Source organism: Paroedura picta, chromosome 12, assembly GCF_049243985.1.
Source record: "Paroedura picta isolate Pp20150507F chromosome 12, Ppicta_v3.0, whole genome shotgun sequence".
NCBI lineage: Eukaryota > Metazoa > Chordata > Lepidosauria > Squamata > Gekkonidae > Paroedura > Paroedura picta.
The window spans coordinates 35,872,340-35,895,371 of NC_135380.1; the positions used below are offsets into that span (position 1 = coordinate 35,872,340).

At 46.6% G+C, this 23,032-nt stretch overlaps 1 protein-coding gene across 3 annotated transcripts in view; it reads left to right on the plus strand.

Annotated features, from left to right (window-relative positions):
- LOC143821633 (uncharacterized) overlaps window positions 1–23,032 on the plus strand; it is a 157,040-nt gene that overhangs the window by 124,921 nt on the left and 9,087 nt on the right. For all 3 annotated transcript variants that reach the window (XM_077305807.1, XM_077305808.1, XM_077305809.1), the window contains 15 exons: window positions 491–598; window positions 766–819; window positions 1,981–2,088; window positions 3,820–3,873; window positions 4,647–4,700; window positions 7,442–7,495; window positions 9,953–10,006; window positions 12,281–12,388; window positions 13,951–14,004; window positions 14,917–14,970; window positions 16,676–16,729; window positions 17,512–17,565; window positions 18,982–19,035; window positions 21,280–21,333; window positions 22,826–22,879. In XM_077305807.1, coding sequence (XP_077161922.1) covers window positions 491–598; window positions 766–819; window positions 1,981–2,088; window positions 3,820–3,873; window positions 4,647–4,700; window positions 7,442–7,495; window positions 9,953–10,006; window positions 12,281–12,388; window positions 13,951–14,004; window positions 14,917–14,970; window positions 16,676–16,729; window positions 17,512–17,565; window positions 18,982–19,035; window positions 21,280–21,333; window positions 22,826–22,879 — 972 coding nt within the window. The remainder of the gene's footprint in view (window positions 1–490; window positions 599–765; window positions 820–1,980; window positions 2,089–3,819; window positions 3,874–4,646; window positions 4,701–7,441; window positions 7,496–9,952; window positions 10,007–12,280; window positions 12,389–13,950; window positions 14,005–14,916; window positions 14,971–16,675; window positions 16,730–17,511; window positions 17,566–18,981; window positions 19,036–21,279; window positions 21,334–22,825; window positions 22,880–23,032) is intronic.

Genomic DNA, 23,032 nt, shown 5'->3' on the forward strand with positions numbered 1-23,032 from the left:
CAGCAAGTGGAAGGGGCCATGGTAAGGCAGGGCTTGTTATTGGCTGCTCTTCTTCCAATGCAAGGGTTTTTCGTGCAGCCACTGGAGGAGGAGGAGGAGGAGGAGGAGGAGGAGGACTAACAGAGCCTGGGATTCCTTTAGTCAGCCCATGCTTCCTTTCCATTCTGCAGCTTCAGGTGTCCAGCATGGTGCCGTGTGATACTTTTGCAAAGCAAGAGAGGGAAGCATTCTGTTTGGCTTCATCTTCTGTGGACGCCATTTTCATGCTCCCCCTCCCTTTTCCAAGTCCCAAAGGCATCCATGTGCTTTGAAAGGTTAGGCATCCCTGATAGAGGGTTTTAACCTCAGGCAACAGTCATGCAATGGGGCACCAACCCTCTCGCTTCCCAGCATTCCTAGCAATGCCCATCAGGGATCTTTTCAGAAGTGAGGGATTGTGTGATTTTTCATCTGCCGGCCATTTTTGTTACGGCTTTATTTTCCTTTCCAGGGTGACAGTGGACCACACGGGATTCCTGGTGTCCAGGGAAGCCTTGGCGAGGTGGGAGAGAAGGGGCTGAAAGGGCAGCCTGGGAGAACTGGAGAGCCAGGGCCAGAGGTATCTACACAACATTGCTGCAGGAGCAAAGGAGGGGAGTGGGGGTGGTTCTGAGAATGGAGGGTGAGGCGGAGGAAATAGGGGGTGCAGTCAGGTGTTCCAATATGGGCTGGCTGAGAATTGGTTTCAAACCTCCAGAGACCTGCAAATGGGCTTTTTTTCTTCAGGGAGATGATGGAGAGCCAGGGGAGACAGGGGAGCCAGGACCAAAGGGTCAAAAGGTATGGAAGAGCTGTCCTGGTGTCTGTTTTCCTGTAGCTTCCCTTAGAATGCTTGCATGAGTTCAGAAATATCCAGCTGCTCTGAGTGAAAGCTGCAGTGGGCTTCATTCCCTTGCATGATGCTCTCCCCTTGATATTTCAGCAGCTTTTGCTGGTCTATGACTGTAATAAAGATATGTATGTATGATATTTCAGCAGCTGTTTGGAGAGAAGGGTAGAAAATAATCAGAATGTATTTGTGTGTTCCGAGTGAGGGCAGGATGCATCTGATGCTCTGACAGGGCTTGATGATATCATCACAAAAGATAACGTTGGAATAAATTTGTTAGTCTTTCAGGCAGCCTTTCTCAACTTTTTTACTATTGGGAAACCCCTGAGACATTCTTCAACCTTCGAGAAACCCCCTTCGAGAAGGGGTGCGATCATGTAAAATAGGGTTGGGAAGCATAGCTGTGGACACACCCACCCTGATCCTCTCCCACCCCCTCCAGGCCCTCATTGGCCATTTGGGGGTCACCATAGTCATATATGGTCATATCACCCAATAAATGATTAACAGTTTTTTTTAAATATATATAATAGATTAACTAACTCCCACCCCTTCCAGTGCCATCAAGAAACCCTGGTTGAGAAAACCTGCTTTAACCAGAATCTAGTTTTACTTTTTAAAATATATCCTAGTAAACAGATGGTGTGGGTGTGGGGGGGAGACGGGGCGGGAGACAGGCATTGCTACAAACCAGTTAGTCCACCAGAAACCAGCCTTGGGCCTAGTCTGCACACAATAGATAATTCACTTTCAATGCACTTTAGAAATAGATTTTCCTGTTCTGCACAGGAAAATCCAGCTGCCAAAGCACATTGAAAGTGCATTATCCTATGTGTGCAGACTAGGCCCAAGTAAATGAGTTTTAGACATCCTTCAAGAATGCCACCAGGGTTAGTGCCAAGTGGATATCTTGACGGAGAGGGGGGGGGACCTCAGAAGCTTGGGAGAGGTTGCAGAGAAGGCCCTGATTCTAGCAGAGGCCGACTTCTGAGGTGAGGCCTTGCCCTGTGATCTCGCATTTGGGGAATGACTATTATATTAACAATATCTCATTCGACTGAGTATGATTTTGCTATCCGATTCATCTCTGTCTCTTTCTCTTGCTGGAGCAGGGCACAGCTGGCACCAGAGGCCCTTATGGACTGCCTGGATCTAGTGGAGCTCTTGGGGAAGTTGGCGGGAAAGGACAGAAAGGGCAAAAGGGCCAAGAAGGATTCCTGGCAAGTACTTTCAGTTCTGCCATGACCCACCTGCCCCAAACTAGCCTGTTCTCATCAGATCTCAGAAGCGAAGCAGGGTCGGTGTTTGGTAGGGAGACCAACAATGAAGGCGGGAGGGGAAGGCAGTGGTAGGCCAGGGTCCATTCCGCACATGTTGGATAATGTACTTCCAATGCACTTTAGAAGTAGATTTTCCGTACAGGGCGCATTCTGCACACATAGGATAATGCACTTTCAAGGTTTTTTTGCAGCTGGATTTTCCTGTGCAGAACAGGAAAATTTACTTCTAAAGTGCACTGAAAGTGCTTTATCGTACATGTGCAGAACAGGCCCAGGAAAATCCAGCTATGAAAGCACATCGAAAGTGCATTATCCAATGTGTGCTGAATGGACCCAGCTCTGCTTCTCTTTGCCTTGAAAGCCCCTTGCTGCAACTACAGCCTTTCACATAGAAACACACTCCACACACAGACAAGCAGCATCAGCCTGGTTTAGCATTTGGATGGGAGACCACCAAGTAAGTCCAGTGTTGCTGTGCCCAAGCAGGTAACGGCAAACCAACTCTGAACGCCTTTGGCCTTGAAAACCCCACAATGTCACCATGCGCCAGCTTGTGACTTAATGGCGTTTCCCACCAGGACCACTTTCTTTTCTGATCTGCTGTGAGTTTGACGTAACAGGCCATTCTAGACCAGGAACAGAGAACAAATGAGGAGATGCCTTTTGTACAAATAGCCTCTGGAATCTAGGAAGTCAGCTTCTGATTCTTGCAAAGTTCTGTTCCAGGTTTCGCCCTTTAGAATAGTCATGAGCAACACTTTACACATATGCAGTGTTCTTGAGTATTCCAAGGCCTTCACCGAATTGATTTTCTTTATAACTACCCTGTAATGCAGATCAGCATTATCCCACTATCACAGATGGATGGGGGGCACAGAGGAAGCGCGGCTTGCTTAAGGGCACTGGGTGAGGACACGGCAGAGGCGAGATTCAAGGCACAGACTTCCCGATTCATAGCCCACCTTCCTAGCCATTGTGCTGCGCCAGCTGTTCATGGCACAACAGATTTCCATGTACAATCAATTAGTTTATTGCGCTGCTAGGATTGTATCTTCCTAGCCACGTGTCCCGTTTCAGAAAAAGGGCAGAAGCAAAGAATTAGTGTGGGGAGTAGTGTGCTAAATCAATTAAGAGTAGCTAATTCTGACCCTGACAAAACACAGAAACACTTGTATGGCTAGCAACAACAGCAAACAATGTGTGATGCACCAACTATAGCCTAAAGGCAGCTGCATCCTGCACAGAGCAAGCTAAGCAAGGTAAAGGCAGTAATCAGGGATGAAAGATCTGCACAAGAAGGTGGGCCTCCATAACTTCAAATGGATGACAAATGGGCTGGTGGTTTTCCAGGTGCAGCTGCCTCTGCTTGGACCAGGACTAGAATTCCATCACACATTTGTAGCCTGTGGGTCATTCTTGGGCTGTATATAGGAATGCAGCATTTCCCACTGAAATGCATCAGGAGGCTTTTTCTATAATAAAATATTTCAGCAGAAAGTAAAAAACCTGGCAAGGATGCTTTTCTCCGCCACGTGGCAGTGTATGGGACTTTTCTGGGGACTCCACAAACTAGAAAGGCAGATTCTGTCTTCCATCTCCTGGGCTTCATCAGAAGGAAGCTAAACCAAATCCCCCTTTCTTATTCTCCTCCCTCCTTTTCCCCTCCAATAGGGCCAAGCAGGTGTGATTGGAATGCCTGGAGCTGAAGGAGCCAGAGGACCAAGGGTAGGTCATATGTCATTCAGGGCTCACAGGCCACCCATTCCTGAGCCATCCTTTTCTTGTGGCTGGTGTAAGACTGGCAGCTCTAGAGCTCTTGGGTGGTTAAAAGAACCACTCACCCACCAGATCAGAGCAATTACTAAGGAGGCTTCCCAGGTATCGAGAGCATCTGTCTAGTTGTTGTTAGAAGCAAGATGATGAGCTTATGGAATCCTAGAGTTGGAAGGGGCCATACAGGCCATCAACCCCCTACTCAATGCAGGATCGGCCTAAAGCATCCAGGATAAGTATCTGTCCAGCCACTGCTTGAGGACTGCCAGCGAGGGGGAGCTCACCACCTCCTTAAGCAACCAATTCCACTGCTGATGACTGTGAATTTCCCCCTCCTGATATCAAGCTGGTTCCATTCTGCACATAGTTTAAACCCATTACTGCAGGTCCTATCCTCTGCCACCAACAGGAACCGTTCCCTGCCCTCCTCCAAGTGACCACTTTTCAAATACTTAAAAAAGCAATCATGTCTTCTCTCAATGGCCTCTTCTTCAGGCTGAAGATTCCCAAGTCCACCTTCCCTCATAGGATTTGATCCCCAGGCCTTGTCGCTCTTCTCTGCACCCTCTCAATTTTTTTCACATCCTTTGGGACGTGAGGTCTTACCCTTGTTCTCTCCTACAACATATTTTGCTTATCTGCCAGCCAGTGACATTCTGTCAGTAATAATGTTTAAATAGATCTACCCTGTGGAGATACCAACTGTTTGTTTGTTTGTTTTTCAGGGTGAAACAGGGATCTGGGGCCTTCCTGGAGCAGATGGTTCCGAAGGGTCAAAGGTAAGAGGTCAGCATTGACTTCTGATCACAGTGACTCTTGCTGCCTTCATTCTGCCTGAGAGTCTTCTGGTGGATCTGTTAGCAGGACAGGGGCAGCAAGATCATTTGTGTTTATTTGCCCAAAGGTATTTAAAGCTATTTCTATCCCTCTTACCACATGGTCCCCCAGCAGGGCCAGCTTGCAACATTCATTGAAAACAGCCCTTTCACAAGCCAGCCAGAGCCGTCAAATGAAACTGCAAAGGGAGCAAAGTAGAAATAAAGGTGTAAATAAAGCAACATTGAGAACAGCAAGATTCTTCGTCAAGGTTTTCTGTTGATTTCCTGTGGGCTTATAATGGAGTAGTTCTGCGTTGGATTGCAGTGCCTGTCAAATATTGGTATTGGTGAAAGCAAATGATTATTACCTTTTTGATGCCAGATTTTTAAAAGGGGAGGAAGGGTTGAATAGAGTTGGGGGCTAGAGTCATTTAATGCGGTTTTGCTTGTTTGTGCTCTATTAAAAGTTTAGATATGACGGCAGAGTCTTTTCTGTGGCGCCTCTGAGGTTGTGGAATTCCCTCCCCCACGACGAACCATCCCTCCAAAGGTTTAGAAAGATGGCTAGATTCTTCCTTTTGTTATTGAACCTGGAATAAGTCAGCTGGGAAAACTGTCTTTAGTCTCTTCCCCTGTCCCCTGTGTGCCTATGGTGCCATTTTTAAGTCTCTTTATTGTCCTGCTGGTTTCTTGTCCTAACTGTGAGTCACTTTGATGGTGTGTGTAATGTGAAAATGCTACAAATATTGGAGAAATACAATGAATGGAAGGAGAAGTCCCCATTAGGGACTTCTGGAGTCCCTGGAGAGGAAAGGAGAGAGGCCCACATGATTTTATTTGCTTGTTTTGGCTTCAACCACACACTTGATGGTGGAATAGTGCTGTTTTGCAGGCCCTGAGGAACTTGAAAAGTTCCGTCTGGGCCCAGGTCTCAGCTGGCAACTGATTCTACCAGGTTGGAGCCAGGGCCAAAAAAGCCCTGGCTCTGGTCGAGGCCACACACATTTCTTTAGGACCAGGGACTACCAATATATTAGCATTTGATGATTGTAATGCTCTTCTGGGGGCAAACTGGGAAAGTCCCCCAGATACACCAGACACAGTCCACAAAAGGTATTAGAACCAGGTGCTTCAACTTGATCTGGAATCCCACTGGTAACCAGTGCAGCCGCTGAACTGCAAAATCTTTGTTAATTTTCATTATTTTCTCAGTTCCATCCTTTTAATTGGGAAACCTTAGATTTCAGGTTGATAAAAAGGTAAAGGTAAAGGTATCCCCGGTGCAAGCACCAAGTCATGTCTGACCCTTGGGGTGAGGCCCTCTAGCGTTTTCATGGCAGACTCAATACGGGGTGGTTTGCCAGTGCCTTCCCCAGTCATTACCGTTTACCCCCCCAGCAAGCTGGGTACTCATTTTACCGACCTCAGAAGGATGGAAGGCTGAGTCAACCTTGAGCCGGCTGCTGGGATCGAACTCCCAGCCTCATGGGCAGAGGTTCAGACTGCATGTCTGCTGCATTACCACTCTGCGCCACAAGAGGCTCACCTCCTGCTTATTCCTGATTAAGACTTTGCCAATTGCAAGGGCCATTTCGCACGGCTTCAAAATAGCACAATGGTTGCTAATTGAAAACGCTACTAATTTGCCTTAACGCACGACGTCGCAGACAATCTGCAACACTCCTGAAACCAATCAGCAAAAAGCGCTTCGTTGTAGCGCTTTCAGGGGAATCCAGAAAAGTGGATTCACCCTCCGGATAGCGATACACTCCTGCAACCAATCTGCAACACTAGCGCTAAAGACCTGTGCGTTACCATTGTTGCGGGTTCTTCAAAGTCCCTCCTCCTGAGCCTGTCCTCCAAACTTCCGGCGAAGCGATCGCCATTTTTTTTTCTCCGAGCGAGCGGGGATAAACGCACCAGCGAGCCTCTTTCTGTTTAGAGGCTTCCCTGGCTTCAGTCCTTCACCTTTAGTCACTAAGCACAAACCACATAAAAGCCCGTTTGCTGAAATAAAGTCCCTTTATTTTTTACACATTAATTCAGCCGAAAATCGGGCCCGTGAGAGGGGGGGGGGATTTTTTTTTTATCACTCGAGGCAGCGTGCCAACGATCATACAATCAAACGACAGCTCACATTAGGCAGCTGGATGGGTCTCTCCGTTGCAACGAATCTACCTAGATTCGTTGCTATGGGTCTGTTTTTTTTTTTAAAAAACCTTTCTTAAAGGGAAAGGGGCTGTTTGGGAGCATGCTAACGGCTGCCCATTGGCTGCTTGACGGCCAGGGGCGGGACGAGCTTGGCAATAGCGCTTCCTTTCTAGCGATTTCTGCCGAGACCGGAAGCCTGTGGGAAACGCTAAAAAACGCAACTGATTCCACTACAAAGGCAGGTATGCATAACGACGAATTCCACTATTTTAAATGGCGATTTTTCATTCCGGAAACAATTTGCAACAAAGATCCCCATGCGAAAAGGCCCCAACAATTACAAATCTCTTTCAGCCTTCTGGCTTGACTGTCTCTCCTCCCTTTGACCTCATTTACCTGCCTGCAAAGGAAAAGCATGAGCTCTTGTCCCCCCGTTCAGTTACATTGCAGTAATGACTATATTAATATTTTGAAAGTTAGTGTAGACCCCCCCCACACACACACACACACACACACACACACACATCCTCATCTTTGTTGTTTCCCCTCAGGGCAATCCAGGACCTAGCGGTACGATTGGACCAACTGGTATGCGTGGTGTGGAGGTAAGGATTGGGTACTTAGTGGCTAAATCTTATTCTTTCAGTCATGTGTACTCTTGATTTTGTTTTCTGGTGAGGATTTTTGCTGGCGTCACCAACTGTCCTCATTGCTTCCTGGCGACTATAGGTGAGCTAGATAGGATGGCATTCATGAATCTGACCTATGGAAGCAGTCATGGTTTTAAGCGATTTTTAAAATGCTGCAAGGACCTGGTCAGGCACTTCCTCCACCACCCTGCCGCTGCAGATGCCAATTGGGTTTTCAAGGCAAGAGGTGAACAGAGGTGGCTTGCCATGGGCTGCCTCAGTAAAGAGGCTCTAGACTTACTCGGCAGTCTCCCATCCAAATACTGACGAGGACTGATCCTGCATAGCTTCTGAGACCTGACAAGATCAGGGTAGCCTGGGCCATCCAGGTTGGAGCAATGCTAGAGGGATTGTTATCCCGGATCTTCCTATACATATTCTAGCCTGATGCTTTGTGTAATCTCACACAAGCATTGTTGTGCGAGTGAAACTTCTCTTTGCTCGGAACTACCTCATTCACCAATGATCCATTAGGGTTGTGCGCTTCAGCCACCAAAGTGGCCGTTCAAGCCCAAAGCGGCCAGCGCCGCAGTGCGGTGGAAAGGGGTGGCGCCAGTGGCAGCTGAAGCACATAACCCTAATCCAGATTGCATATGGGCGGCTAGATTTGGCTTTCTCAACCAAGGTTTCGTGATGGCCCTGAAAGGGTTTCCCAAATGGGTGGGAGTTAATGAATTTTTTAAAAAATTGTTAAACCTTTATCGGGTGATATGACCATATATGGTTATGTTGACCCGCCCTCCCTCCCAATATGGCCAGTGATGGGCCTGGAGGAGGTGGAAAGGGGAGGGGCCCCAGGTGGGCATGTCCACAGCTGTGTTTTCCAACCATATTCTGCACGATCGTTCATGCCTCTTCTAGGGTTTCTCAAAGCCTGAAGAATGCCTCAGGGATTTCTCGAGCAAAAGAAAAGTTGAGAAAGGCTGGGCCAGACGCAGGAATCCCTCTTCCTTCCTTTTCTTTTCTTTTGCCCTCCAGTCACAGGCAACTTAAGGCAACCCCATATGGTTTCCAAGGCAAAAGACATCCAGAGGTGGTTTACCATTGCCTTCCTCTGTATCATGGGCCTCATTATTTCTTGGAGGTCTCCCATCCGCATAGCCAGAGCCAACCCAGCTTAGCTTCTGAGATCTGATGAGATAAGTTTAGGCTGACCCATGCTTCAGGATGCTCTTCTTTAGGACTTAGCATTGAAGGTTGTTGAAATCATGGCAAATCTATGATTCTTTGACTGCTGTTATTTCTGTACATAGAAATGATGCTGGAACCAGTCCTGGTTTAAGGATTTGCAAGGCCCATAGCACCAGAGGCAGTGCAAGGATTCACAAGATCGTTGCAGAGTGCACCTGGCACTGTTACTTGTGCTGCAGGATGCGCAGATGTGATGCCCCAGTATCTAAGGAGGCCTTCACACTTGTGGTCTGCAGGGATGCTCAAAAAGCGATGCACATGCTCAGTTGCTAACAGAGCATGCATATTGCCCTTTTTTCATTCTTGTGGTCTGTGAGATGCATAAATATGAAGCCCCCACCCCCAATGATCACAGTGTGAAGGCCCCCTAACCCTACACCACGGCAGGGCCCGTAGTATATGCTACACGTGCCACATAGTTAATCCACTTCTGGCTGGAACTGTTCATTTTGATTTTGGACCTAATTCCTCAGTGCCGCTTGATAAGTGGAAGGAGGGTTGACAATCTAAGCATGAAATCACTGTTTCCTGCTACACTGGAAGCTACGATCCAAAGTTAATTTTACTAGGTGAAATGATGTTTGCTGTCAGAACAATTTTGTAGCACAGAGCTTGCTTCTGTGGCCTGAAAACTGCCAACAAGCTATTGTTTTCCTTTAATATCGTTGTTCATGTTTTTCTTGCAGTTTAAACCAGGGATAGTCAACCTGTGGTCCTCCAGATGTTCATGGACTACAATTCCCATGAGCCCCTGCCAGCAAACGCTGGCAGGGGCTCATGGGAATTGTAGTCCATGGACATCTGGAGGACCACAGGTTGACTACCCCTGGTCTAAACCATTAATTCCTCCAGTGTAGTATGATGGGCAAGAGATTTAGCCACAAATACAGGAAAAACCTGGTTTGAAACTCACCTCCGGCTGGGAAACCTATAACCTTACTGGCTAATCCCTTGTAGGTCTGCTCAGGGAAGCAGTAAATCCTACCCAGTTCCAATGGGATTGATTGACAAATAAGTATATGTGGGATTGTAGCCCTGGTCATGCCTCCACTCCTCAACTCTACCGTTTTGAGAACAGGATTAATAACACTGGCTTTCCCTTTCAGGGTTGTTGTTGCAAGAATACCAGCAAGGAAATGTGAACATTTAGCAGCTCTGTATGCTTCGTGTATTATTTTTCAGGGCTTCCCAGGAGAGCATGGGATGAAGGGACACCACGGCCAGCGAGGGCCCCCAGTAAGTAGTGGGTAAGGTATATGGCCTGGATGGTGACTGTTCATTCAAAGGAACCCTCAACAGCCTATATTTTGTGTTTGCCCCCCCCCCCACACACACCTTGTGGATTCTGTACACAAATACACAGAGACAACTGATATTTTGTCTGCTGCGTTATTTGACAGTCAGAGCAGTTTGTAGATGGAATATGTTTCCTTACAGCAGTGGTTCTCAACCTAGGGGTTGGGACCCCTTTGGGGGTCATACGACCCTTTCACAGGGGTTACAGCAGGGCAAGCAGTTTGGGCGGGGGGGGGGGTGCCATCCACACAACAACCTTGCAGGGTAGATCGAGATAGAGCATTCATCTGTCTGAAGAAGCGAAAAAGAGCAAGATCGGCATGGTGGGACAAGAGGCAGAACTGAACTGAGAAACCCTAGGGGAAAAAATAACAATTTATATACAATCATGAACAAGGGATCTTCACGCCATTGGTCAGTTTCGGTTTAGTTTCTGTGCAAGAACCCTTGCATAATGTTATGGTTGGGGGTCACCACAACATGAGGAACTATATTAAAGGGTTGCGGTATTAGGAAGCCTGAGAACCACTGCCTTACTGGGTGGTAGAGTCCCCTTCATTGGAAGTTTTTGGGAGGAGATTGGATGAGTACCTGTCAGGAGTGTGTGAGTTTTAAGTCCCCAAGAAGGTGGGGGTCTGGACTAGATGGCCCTCTGTGGTCTCTTCCGGGTGTGTGATTCTGATCCTGACATCTTGCTAAAGCAGAATACCAGATTCTGAAGCCAGAGAAATGCAAAAAAAATAAGGACAGATCAAACAGATTTCCTTATTCTGTTTTCCCCCAGTGACTATGTTGTCATGTGTGGGAATGGAATGCACAGCAAACTACATTTCCCATCATGCTCTGATCTCTTTCCCACCTTTCAAAACTGCTCTGGAAAGTTTCATTGTGCTCGCTGGAGTGCTCACGACAGAAACAAACATTTTCCTCCATCACCCACCCCACCCCAAGCACAGCAAGAACATGAGATTATTCTTAGTTTAGTCAAGAGGGCAAGGCAGTAATCATCAGAGGATGTCAACATGAGTTTTGTGGTTTACCGAAAAATCAAACTGTAAACTCTTTCTTCAGAGGCCCCCAGTTAAGTGTGTGTGTGGTCATGGAGAATATTTAATTACACATGTATCCTCTTCTTAAAGCTGAGCTGCCACGATTCCATTGCAAACCACACTTTGGATAATGCACTTTCAGTGTGCTTTTCCTGTGCAAAATGGAAAATCTACTTCTAATGTGTATTGAATGTGCATTATCCAAGATTTGCAGAATGGGTTTTCCAAATCAGGACCATGTTTGACGTGCAAGCAGTCTTTGCCATCCTCAGATGCTGCCTGGCAAACGTGAAGGCCATTCCGCACCTGCTAAATATCGTGAAATAATCACATTATGCAAACACCTTATTTTTGGCATTTTGCATGTTGCCACCAACATCCAGCATCTAAGCAGCAAACCAGTAGCTACATCCTCCATTTTAAAGTGTTAGCTGGGGAATCGCATAAAGTGGACTCCCCCAACTAAAAAGCTAGAGGAGAACAACCAGCAAGCCACACACTAAGGAAATGTGTGGAGCCGAAGTAGCACTATCTTCACCTCCAATTATTGCCCTTGCACCCACCTCCCTCTCCCTTCTCCTGGGGATGGGTTATGTTTTGTTTTTTTAAAGCAAACCCCCTCATTGCTGAGGAACCTCTATTTATTTGTGCAATATATAAACAAAACAAAAATCAATTAGTTTAGGTTTGATCATTCTCGATTATGCTGATGGAACTGATAAACTTGTAGTCACTCTTGTGGAATGCGCATCAATGTACATCTTCTCACAGATTTGAAAAAGAGAGAAAGGGGGGGAAGGATGTTAACACTAGCCATGCACCTGAAAATTGCCAAATAATCCAATGACCCAACGGTCTTGGACAATAGTACTGCCAGCATTACAAGCAAAGATGGTGCATGTACTCTTTTATAGCCATCAATTGCCTAGAAAACTAGATAATCCATGACAGGTACATACCAGACTTGGTTTATCTGTCTGTAACTTTAGCTCTGTAACTTTAGCCCTGATGGCTTGCTTCTGGGGCAAAATCACATGATGTGCGATCTTTTCTGGATGCTTTTTTTTTTTTTTTTTTTTGCATTTACAGGCTGACTGCTTGAATTCCAACAGTGGCAGGCAGAAATATCAGAAACAGTTTTGTCTCTCTCCTTTGTGCTTTACAGGGTGAAATGGGCCCTGTGGGATTAAAAGGTGTCCAAGGACTCAGAGGTTTTGATGGACCAGAAGGACTCAAAGGGAATGCAGGCAAGGAAGGAGTAGTGGGACAGAAGGTAACCTTTTGAGCTCTTGTTTAACAGATTGGGGGCCCTGACCAGGATGTTCCAGGCTGTCCAGGCCGAATCATATCTTGGAATCTAAGCAATGTTGGCCTTTGTTAGTCATTAGATGGCCGATCACCAAAGAAGTCCAGGATTGCAAAGCATATGCAGGCAATGGCAAACCATCTCTGAATGTCTCTTGCCCTGGAAAATCTATGATTTGTGTGATGCCAGGTGACCACACCTCCCTGCCACACCCCTGGACATCACATGTTTGCAGTGTGCATGGCATCACTAATAAAATAAAATACTTGTTAAATAAGAAGGTAGTTTCATTTTTGTGTGCACAGTGCCTTGCCTGAGCAAAACAAGGAAGCATTCATCTCAGCTGTCATAAAACCCACCATGCAAAGCAGCAGTTCTTCTCAGGGGAAATGATCTCTGTGGTTTAGAGAGCACTTGTGACTTTGGGAGATTTCCAGGCAGTACCAGGAGGTTGGCAAGCCTAGAAATTCTTGAGAATATATTTTTCCAGGGTTGGAAATAATTGCCAGCATAAGGGGAAACCTGGGAAGAAAGGAATCCTTGTGCCGGCTGTGCATAGTCCTTGCACTGGATCCAGAAGTAGGAACTCTCAGCTAGGGATGCCAGCCTCCAGGTGGGACCTGGGGATCCCCTAGAATTACATCTCATCTCCAGACTGCAGAGATCAGCTTCCCTGGAAAAAGTGGCTGCTTTGGAGGGCAGACTCTTTGACATTGGATATCTGAATCTGCTTGAATATCTGAATACTTTTGCTTGCAACAGCTTTCCTCCAGCCACTTTCTGCCAGTGGGGCTCTGAGAAACCTTTTTATGGGGATTTTATTGTGTTTTAACTGTTTGTTGTAAACCGCCCTGAGACCTATTGAAGAAGGGTGGTCTAAAAATTAAATAATAATAATAAATTCTGAGAGGAGGGAATGGGAGGAGCCAGTGGAGGGAGTGCAGCAGATCCATCTCTTCCCTCCCATCCCTTTCCATTGTGTGTGAATTCAACAAGGCCAGACCAGACAGATGGGCAGGAATCCGCCAGGGCTCTGGAGTAACCCTGGTTGAGAATGACTGATCTATCGAGTTGACAAATGTCAGTTGCAACTTGACCGCACTTTCCGCCACCCTTGCAATGGTGACTCCGGTGACCTCTGTACCTGCAGAGGGCCCTGTCTCTTTGAAAAGAACTTGTTGAGTGAATTTTATCCTAAAGCACAGTTACGTTCCTTGCTAGGTAAAACTATTCCATTCTTAGGTATGGGACATTTGTGAAACCAGGGGGAGATTGGGTTTGGATTCAGTTTTGCCCATTTATCTGCAGACACACAGAGAAAGGGAAGTGGAGAGGTTTCCTTCCAAACATGGAGCTAGGTTAAATTGGGGTGCAGCGTCAGAACTGGCCGCAGAAGGAAACCTGCCATGGAATCCTTCTCCTCCCCCCTCTGTGTTCTGTGTCATGGAAATTATAATTCTTTTTCGCTATTGGTTTGTTTGTTTACAGCTTTAGTTTGACCAGTTTGTTTTCTCTCCTATCAATTTCAGGGTCAACGAGGAGCAGCTGGTAAAAAAGGAGTGACGGGACTGGCGGGCACTGGGGTGAGGTGGTTTTGTCTGCTGTGTTTTGCCTTCAAGCTATTTTGCCTTCAAGCTAAGGACCTTTCATTTCAATAGGGAAAGAAATGGGAAGCCAGTGCAGACCTCTCAGTTGAGTGGTGATACAGTCCCTGCATGCAGCCCCTGACAATAGCCTAGGAGCTTTTGAAGGCAAATATCATCTTTGGCTGATGTAGAGCTGCTGGACCACAGCTAGCAGATTGGGGGCGAGGCCTGACACACTGGGGTCGCTTTTGGTAAAAGCCAGAAGTGACATTATTAGATGCTCTAAATTTGCAAAGCTTTATGATAAACCATAGAGTCTTTTGCAAATCCTCCCATTTCCTCCCTTTCCATTTCCTCCTGCCAGCACCTGAGGCACGGGTGGGCAAAGGAACAGATATTGTGATCCCAAGCTGCTGGAAGAGTGCCTTTCCCCTCAATTTTGCAGTCTTGAAGCAGATAGCTGTTGGAGTAGAATGTTCTTTCTGCCAAGACATCCAAGTTCTCTGCAGCCTTTAGAGCATTGCAGAAAAGTGAATAAAAACACACAAGATAAAAATGCAATTCTTCCTGGGTGAAGGCTTATAATTAACTTTTAGTGTTGACTTGTTCACCGTTTTAATCGTTTGGCTCTGCACTAGAGTACAGCAGTGTTCCAGGGAGTATGGATATACTTTAACATGGGGGAGGGGGGCACTTGTAAAAAGTTTATCAAAAAGTTATCCAAAATGAAGGTTTGGGAAGGACACCATAGCAGGCATGCTTGCGATGGAGATGTGCCACGGTCTTGCCTCCAGTTCTATAATTTTCAAATGCTACCGTTAACCCAACTCTGGTCCTGAATTATGGGAGCATTGTTCCATAAAGAAATACCTTGTTTGACACAATATAGGATTTTTTTTTTCCTTTTAGGGGCCTCCAGGCAAGAAAGGAAATTCAGGACCACCAGGAGAACAGGGCCAAAAGGTACTATACAAAGAACAGGGTGTATTACGCATCGCAGAAAACTTCGCAAAAAGTCTGCCCCAAAATACTTTTTTAATTTCTGCATGTGGAGCTGGTTTCACCATGGAAAAGCCACTGCGGTATTTTTGATTCCTCACAGCATTCCCCCCTCGTAGCAGCCACTGCGTCTTTTCAGTGCGGTATTTAAAACTAGCTTTAAAACGACTTTTCTTTTACAATGGTCATGAAAACGACTTTTTTTGCATGCATAAAGGCTAGCAGGTTTTGATCTCTTCACCTGTGCCACCATACACCAATGGGAGAAACGGACAACCCTTAGTCCCTCATTCACCAGTGGGAGCTTGAGACACCCCTTGTTCAGTTGAAACCCTCCCACCTCTGCTATGACAACATTACATCAGCAGAAATTAATTTATTTATTCCCTCAGATACATTTGCAAGCATTTCAATCCACTCTCTATGAGGAACAACATACCTCTGAAGGGGAAAGGCCATGGTGTTTTCAAAAGGCTGTGTGCCCTCATGGAAGCTTCTTGTTGAGGTCTCCAAGTCCATGAACTATAATTCCCATAAAGCTCTGCAGTAACATGTGCCATTGTCATGTGACATCGAAGCAGTCCGTGGCCTGCCAATGAGCATCTAGCACAACGGAAGAATACCCACCCCACTATTTGCTGTCATGCATCAGTCTTTCAAATGCATAATCCTTGCAGAAAAACATGACTGTTTTTTTTTTAATGATGATTTAAAAAGGTAAGCGGGATGACTTTGGTGAAAACTTTTACATGCATAATCCATTCAGGAATTATAAGAAGCCGTTTTACCACCAAGCCACCAATTACCATCTATTAAGGGGATCTCTAAACATTTTGAGCCTGTGGGCACCTCTGGAATGCTTTGGAATCTCCAGTGACCAATCAGAACCTTGATGGACAAAAGCCCCACTTGGCCTCACCCATCTCCTAAGACACTTGGCTGGCACTTGGAAGGCTGTCTGTGGGCACCAGAGGCACCCTGACCTGTTCTCTACTCTGACTGGCAGGGACTCTCCACACTGGAGTAGGATCTGTTTAGGGCATCCCTATGATATTGTCCTCTGAGCATCTGCTTTCTCAGGTTTTCCCTGACTTTGCTCCAGTCTTTCCAAAACCCATTATGAGGGTTTGTGGAAAGATTACAATTCTTTATTCCAAAGTTTGTTGCTTCGGTTTAACAATCAATATATTTTAACAAGGTTTTATAATGTAGCAGTGTCTGATGAAGATGATATATAATCTTCTAATTATTTTATGCACTTGTGTGGTTTAGGATTACCATGTGCCCCATGGGGGTGGGAGATCTTGGCACATAAATGGCTGGAGAAAAGGAAGGAAGGAAGGAAGGAAGGAAGGAAGGAAGGAAGGAAGGAAGGAAGGAAGGAAGGAAGGAAGGAAGGAAGGAAGGAAGGAAGGAAGGAAGGAAGGAAGGAAGGAAGGAAGGAAGGAAGGAAGGGGCCTTTCTAGGAAACATCAGAAACTTTGTGATTTTATGCCAAGGCTTATGGGATTTCTAGAATGTGGTTTTTATGTCTTTTTTTCTAAGCAGTGCTCTAGCCCTTAGGTGTGTGCAAGACCAGCTCCTGCATCATTCCTTCTGTATTAGCCATGAATGTCACTGCTGTAACTGCCACTATCTGCTAAGAAATTCTTGTCTCTTCTCGGCTCAGGGTCTTGAAGGGCTGCCGGGTCTGAATGGTCAGAAAGGACACAAAGGAGAAAAGGTACCTTATTTGCCATTTTTGCTCTCTGACCAGCTTAAGGAAAAGGAGGAAAGTTTTTTTCCTAGAAGTTGTATATCTTGGACCGTTTATGCACTGGGAACTTCACTGCCCCATCCCCCTATCAGGAGCACAGATAGGGGGTAGATGAGGTGCACCAGTCCAAATGCTCCCCCATATGGGTGCAGGAAGAAGTGGGGCAACCTGCCATGACTAAAACTCCAGCCTGCAGCCCAGCATGAAACCTCCAGTGCATAAACCGTCTTAGTGACATTTCTTTTGACTTACTGATAACGGTGGCCAACTCAGAGTTTATGCAGGTCTCTGTCATGCCTTCAGCTTCCTGTACCTCTTTGCTGGTCAGCTTTGAAAACTTCTGATTGCTGCAGAGCACAGAGGAGAAAGCTGCTATCAAGCCAATGGTCAAAAGAGGGTCACATAATGTTGACCTAGATGCTGCTGTTCCAGTTAGGGAGTGGGGTATGCAAAACATGGGGAGAAGGGTTCACAAAAGTTTCAGCATCTCATAGTTCTGAATTTCTGCTTTTAATTTGAAAGTTAGAACATAAGAGACGATAGTGAGTTACTGTCCTCTACACCGCTGGCAGGGGCTCCTGGGAATTGTAGTCCATGAACATCTGGAGGACCACAGGTTGACTACCCCTGCCCTACACTCTCTGTGTAGGAGGGAAATGTAGACTGGAATGGAACAAAATGCTTTCAAAGCCAGCCTTTTGGGTCTCATGAAGCAGCACCTGTTTCACTTTTTGTCTCTTCCTCCTTAGGGGCAACGTGGGCATGATGGGGGACCGGGGTTCCCTGGCAATCCTGGCAGAAGGGTAAGAAAGCATGCCCCACCTTCTACTTCCCCATAAGTGATTGCTAGGTGGATATAGGGCTATTGGGGCCAGGGAATTCCCCAGTTTGGAGGCTCTCTCCCTGTTTTAAGGCTCTAAGAAACTGGTGGAATTTACTAGGCATGGGGGGAACAATTACGAATTAAAAGTGATGTCCCTGTGTCACCCAGAAGTGATGTAGGGACATCAGTGACGTTGGGGGGGACCCTATGGTAAGAAGCTCATTCCACCATCATCACTTCTGGATGATGCAGGGACATCATGTTTACTTCCTGGCTATTCTCTTCTCTCCTCTCCATCTCCCCCCCCCTCCACCTAACTGGGCATATTTTGGTGGACCGGTGGAGTGCTGTTGGTGGGAACTGGGGGGAGAGTTATACTGGACTTACTATCGTTTAATGTTTTAACTGTGTATATTGATTTCTAATATGTTTTGTTACTATTATTTAAATTTCCCTGAACCCACTTGCAGGGAGGGGTGGTATAAAAGCCATCCAAATACAGAGGGACAGACCAGAACAAATGGGATTAAATTAATTCAAAAGAAATTCAATCTAAACATCCGGAAGACATTCCTGACAGTTAGAGCAGTTTCTCAGTGGAACAGGCTTCCTCGGGAGGTGGTGGGTTCTCCATCTTTGGACATTTTTAAACAGAGGCTGGATAGCCATCTGACAGAGAGGCTGATTCTGTGAAGGCTCAAGGGGGTGGCAGGTTACAATAGATGAGCGATAAGGTTGTGAGTGTCCTGCATAGTGCAGGGGGTTGGACTAGATGACCCAGGAGGTCCCTTCCAACTTTATTATTCTATGATTCTATGAAAAGCCAAACAAATAATAATAATAAGATGGGTGGAAGAAAAGCAGAGACTATCACGGACTAGTTACTGAAAGTCAGAAAGGTCTGGTCAGTCGAAGCCTTGCAGATAAGGTGGCAAAGTTGTGTCTGGACTTTTCTGCTTCAGACATTCGGTATGGGCTTGCCTGGAAGAGTCCTGTTCTGGGAGAGGGGGAGATTGGGGGCTGGGTTGTGGTGTTGGGAGCAGCAGCCTGTGGCTGGGGTAGGAGACTTTGCTCCGTGAGTCAAAGAGCAGAGGGAGCGGAGTCGATGTCCCCAGGGGGTGGAGCTAATAGCAACAATGGCAGAAAATAGCTTGGCCCTTTTGGCTCCTTTGAGGTTTAACTCTAGGCTTGTGCGCTTTGGTACGCTTCGGCCGCTTTGGCGGCCATTCAAGCCCGAGGAGGCCAGTTTTATTCAGCCATCGGGCTTGAATGGCCGCCAAAGCACACCAAAGCCCACAAGCCTATTTAACTCTTCCTTCTGTAGGCCCTCAAAAGGGGTCAAAGGCTTGAAATGTTATTTTCCTCCCAATCCTGCTTCCCTTCCCCCCTTCCCCAGGGCAAACGGGGCAAAGCTGGACCCAGACCTCCAAGAGGCTCCAAGGGCCCCAAGGTAAGCCAGACCTGTTTTTTTTTTTTAAATTCAGTCTGCCATAAAAAAAAAAAACTCTCAGGGGCACCCATTCAAATAGGCAGGTAGCAACTTCAGGGTAGACAATGCAGAGTGAATTCATGGAGCTCACTACAACTACTATTACAACGCAACTGACATGACGGACACTACGTTAAAGATGGCTTTAAGGGAGGGGGGTTAGACTAACAATAGAAGATGGAATCTATCAGTGGCTGCTAGCTAGGATGGCTGAATAAAACTTACATGTTCAGGAGAAGTGCTAATATGCTGTACTGATATGAAGAAGAAGAGTTGGTTCTTATATGCTGCTTTTCTCTACCCAAAGGAGTCTCAAAGCAGCTTACATTCACCTTCCCTTACTCTCCCTATAACAGACACCCTGTGAGGTGGGTGAGGCTGAGAGAGCCCTGATATCACTGCCCAGTCAGAACAGTTTTATCAGTGCTGTGACTAGCCCAAAGTCACCCAGCTGGCTGCATGTGGGGGAGCGCAGAATCGAACGTGGCATGCCAGATTAGAAGTCTGCACTCCTAACCACTACATCAAACTGGCTCTCAGTGCCAGGCTAACTCAATGTCTTCAGATCTGCCCTGGCAAGTATTTGGATGGGAAACCACCAAAGAAGACCTGGGGTTGCTACATGGAGGAAGGCTTTGGCAAACCACCTCTGCTTGCTTCTTGTAACGAGAGAGCCGGCTTGATGCAATGGTTCAGAACGGTGGCCTCTAATGTGGAAAACCAAGTTTGATTCCCCACTTCTCCTTCATGTGCAACTAGCTAGGAGAACTTGGAGAACCAGTCTCAGTTCTCTCAGAGCTCTCTCAGCCTCACCTACCTCACAGGGTGTCTGTTGTGGGGAGAGGAAGGGGAGGCGATTGTAAGCCACTCAGAGAATTCTTTGGGTAGTAAAAAGCGGGATACAAAAAAAAATCGTCTCTTCTTCTACTTGCCTGGCAATCCTCTTGGATGGGGTCGCCATGAGTAGATTATGACTGGGTGGCACTTTCCGACTCCACTTATGCTGTTGTCCAAAAGAAAATGTGACCTCTACCCTGCTTCGGGTGCAGAAGGATGGCAAGCTTTTTCCTCACCACCCTGTAGCGCACTACAGTAAGCATCACACTAAGCATCCACTCTGCAAACAGCCCCTTAAGGGAGCCTTCCTCCATTCAGGTTAATCATTCTGAAAAGTCACATTACAATATTTCTCAAAGTTTACCAAGGCAGAGGAAACAGCGCATTTGAATTGCTCATTGTTTAATTGGGCAGGCTGCTTCCTGCAGTCCTACTGTGTAGCCACAGGAGCTAAACGGGGTCAGGGTGTTACTGGAAGCTGTTTAATTCTAGCTAAGCTAGTCATAGGCCTATTATACACGGCCGCTGAAACAGCGGCATGGAGAATGCGGAGGGGGAAGAAGTGAAGCAAACCGCTTATGCACGGGACGGAATGCAATGGTGGCCAAACCCAGAGTATCCGATTATGCACGTGGATACTCCGGAGCCGCTTCTGGTTGCGCCCTGGTCCCAGGAAGCTCCACTTTCTTCTGCATCTCGCTAATGCGGCTTTTTCAGCAGCATACGTTGATTCTGCGCCTGGTTGCCGCCTGCAGCATGCATAATTGGTGATTTTAGCCGCTGCCATTCCACCCCGAATGCGGACCTTCCACTCCGTGCATAATGGGCCATAATGGGCCACTTGATAAGCAAGTTAAAATGAGGAAGGCTTTATTGCAACTACTGCAGGGACTTTGGATATACATTTGCCTCTCACCACCTTCATGCTTAGCTACCCATACCGGCTGTCCAAGTTTATTTTTTGTGACCCTCACAAATATGACTCCTGACTGGGCCCAATATAAATGGGCATTGCTTCCTCAAATAAATCTCATGGGGCAGCAATGATTAATGCTCTCAGTATCTTGTTTACCCTGGGCATCTACTGCCTCGCGAACAATGCATGGCACTGTCCTGGGACAAAAAGCAGGACTGTGTGCATATTTTGCATGAAGTGCTGAATGCGTGCAATCTCATGGGGGTAGTTCAGCTCTCCGGTAAGCACCATGTTGAATTCAGCCTTCAGCTCTATCAACCTAACTTTGGTATCGTTCGTGCCATGAAGGAGGAACCCTGTTTATTTTACAGTTTCTGCCCGAATGCCACCACTGTGCTTAGCGCCAAGGAAATACTAGAAGTTCCCCTAAATTCTCTGCTGCTTCCTTGCAGGGTTCTCTGGGTGAGCAAGGTTTCGCAGGCCCCCCTGGACCCCAAGGCCCTTACGTAAGTATCATTTCCAAAGCGGGTTCATTTGGATCATTTATGCCCAGGCTCAAAAGGCTCCGTGACATACCTAAAGCAAAAAGGCCCCCCTTTTGCTACTTCAAATTGATCTGGCTGACATAAGTTTATGAGACTTTAAACCTCAGGAAGAGGGCCAAGAGGGAAACAGTATCCTTTTGCCTCCATGTAGAACGATGTTATTTGTATAAAGTTATGTGGGCTGTACGGTTTAGATTTGTTTTATTACAGGTGGGGCATCGATTTGTAAGTTTGTTTTGCTGTTTAACTTCAGGAAATAAATATCTCTAGATTTGTAAGGAATTTGAGGGGGGGACATACTCCTAGTTCTCCACATTCCTTTATTGACTGAGAAACAGAAACTGAACAAAGCTAAGCAGACAGGCTCCTTGGACCCTGTATGTTCCGGTGGTTTCTCATTCTTGGCACCCTCATTGTCAGTGGGCATTAAAGGACCCTCTGGCATTGGAAGTTTATGGGGCAAAAACTTTATGGGACACAACTGTTGTGTGAGATACCCATATGGATTTGAGCATTTAAAATGAATATTGAATCCACTTGGTTAATTTCAAGAGCCAGCTTGGTACAGTGGTCTAGAGAAGTGACCTTGGGCCAGTCACGGTTCCCTCAGGGTAATCTCAACCTCACCTACCTCACAAGGGTTCATGTTGCTGAGAGAGGAAAGGAAGGTGATTGGAAGCTGCTTTGGGACTCAGGAGGTGTGCAGAGTAACCTTGGGCCAGTCACAGTTGCCTTAGAGCTCTCTGATCCTCACTTACTTCACTGGGTATTTGTTGTGGGGAGAAGAAGGGTGGGCGATTGGAAGCTGCTTTGAGACTCCTTCGGGTAGTAAAAAGAAGACAACAAAGAAGAGTTGGTTCTTATATCCCCTTTTCTCTACCCAAAGCGGCTTACAGTCGCCTTCCCTTTCCTCTCCCTACATCAGCCACCCTGTGAGGTAAGTGAGGCTGCATATCATTTATGATGATATGACCATATATGGTCATGTTGACCTACCCCCCCCCTCCAAAAAGGCCAATGATGGGACAGGAGGGGGTGGGAAGGGGAGGGGCCCCAGGTGGGTGTGTCCCCAGCTATGCTTCCCAACCATCTTCTGTGTAATCAGGCCACTTCTGGGGTTTATTGAACCTTGAAGAATGTTTCTCAGGTTTCTCAATGGTAAAAAAGTTGAGAAAGTCTGACCTAGAGGCTGCCAAGCTGTAGCTGGGAATCCTTGCTGAGTCTGCCCAGACAGGCTGACTGGGTTTTTCCATGAATCGAAAAGAGTTCCAGCTAGCTAACTTTGCAAAGCATACAGCCAGACTACAGGACACATGGCCACAGGCTGTTAGGAAGGCGGCATTGCCTAAGCTCTGCAGTTGGTTGGAGGTTTGGCCACCTGCTGCTTTGTTTAGAATGTGATTAGCTGCAAAGTACCGCTATGAATATTGTTTCTCGTATTCTCTGTTCTCAGGGGGTTCCTGGACTCAGGGGAGAGAAGGGAGCGAAGGGACCCAAAGGACAAAAGGTGAGCTCCATCCACCAGTCTATTCCTCCAGCTGAGGCTCTCAGCCATTTGTACACCAATTTCCCCAAGTTTCTCATTTTATTACAAACAGAATGAAAGTTATCCATTACCTTTGAAGCTGTTAATACTTTTCTCCTTCTATTGCCCCCCTCT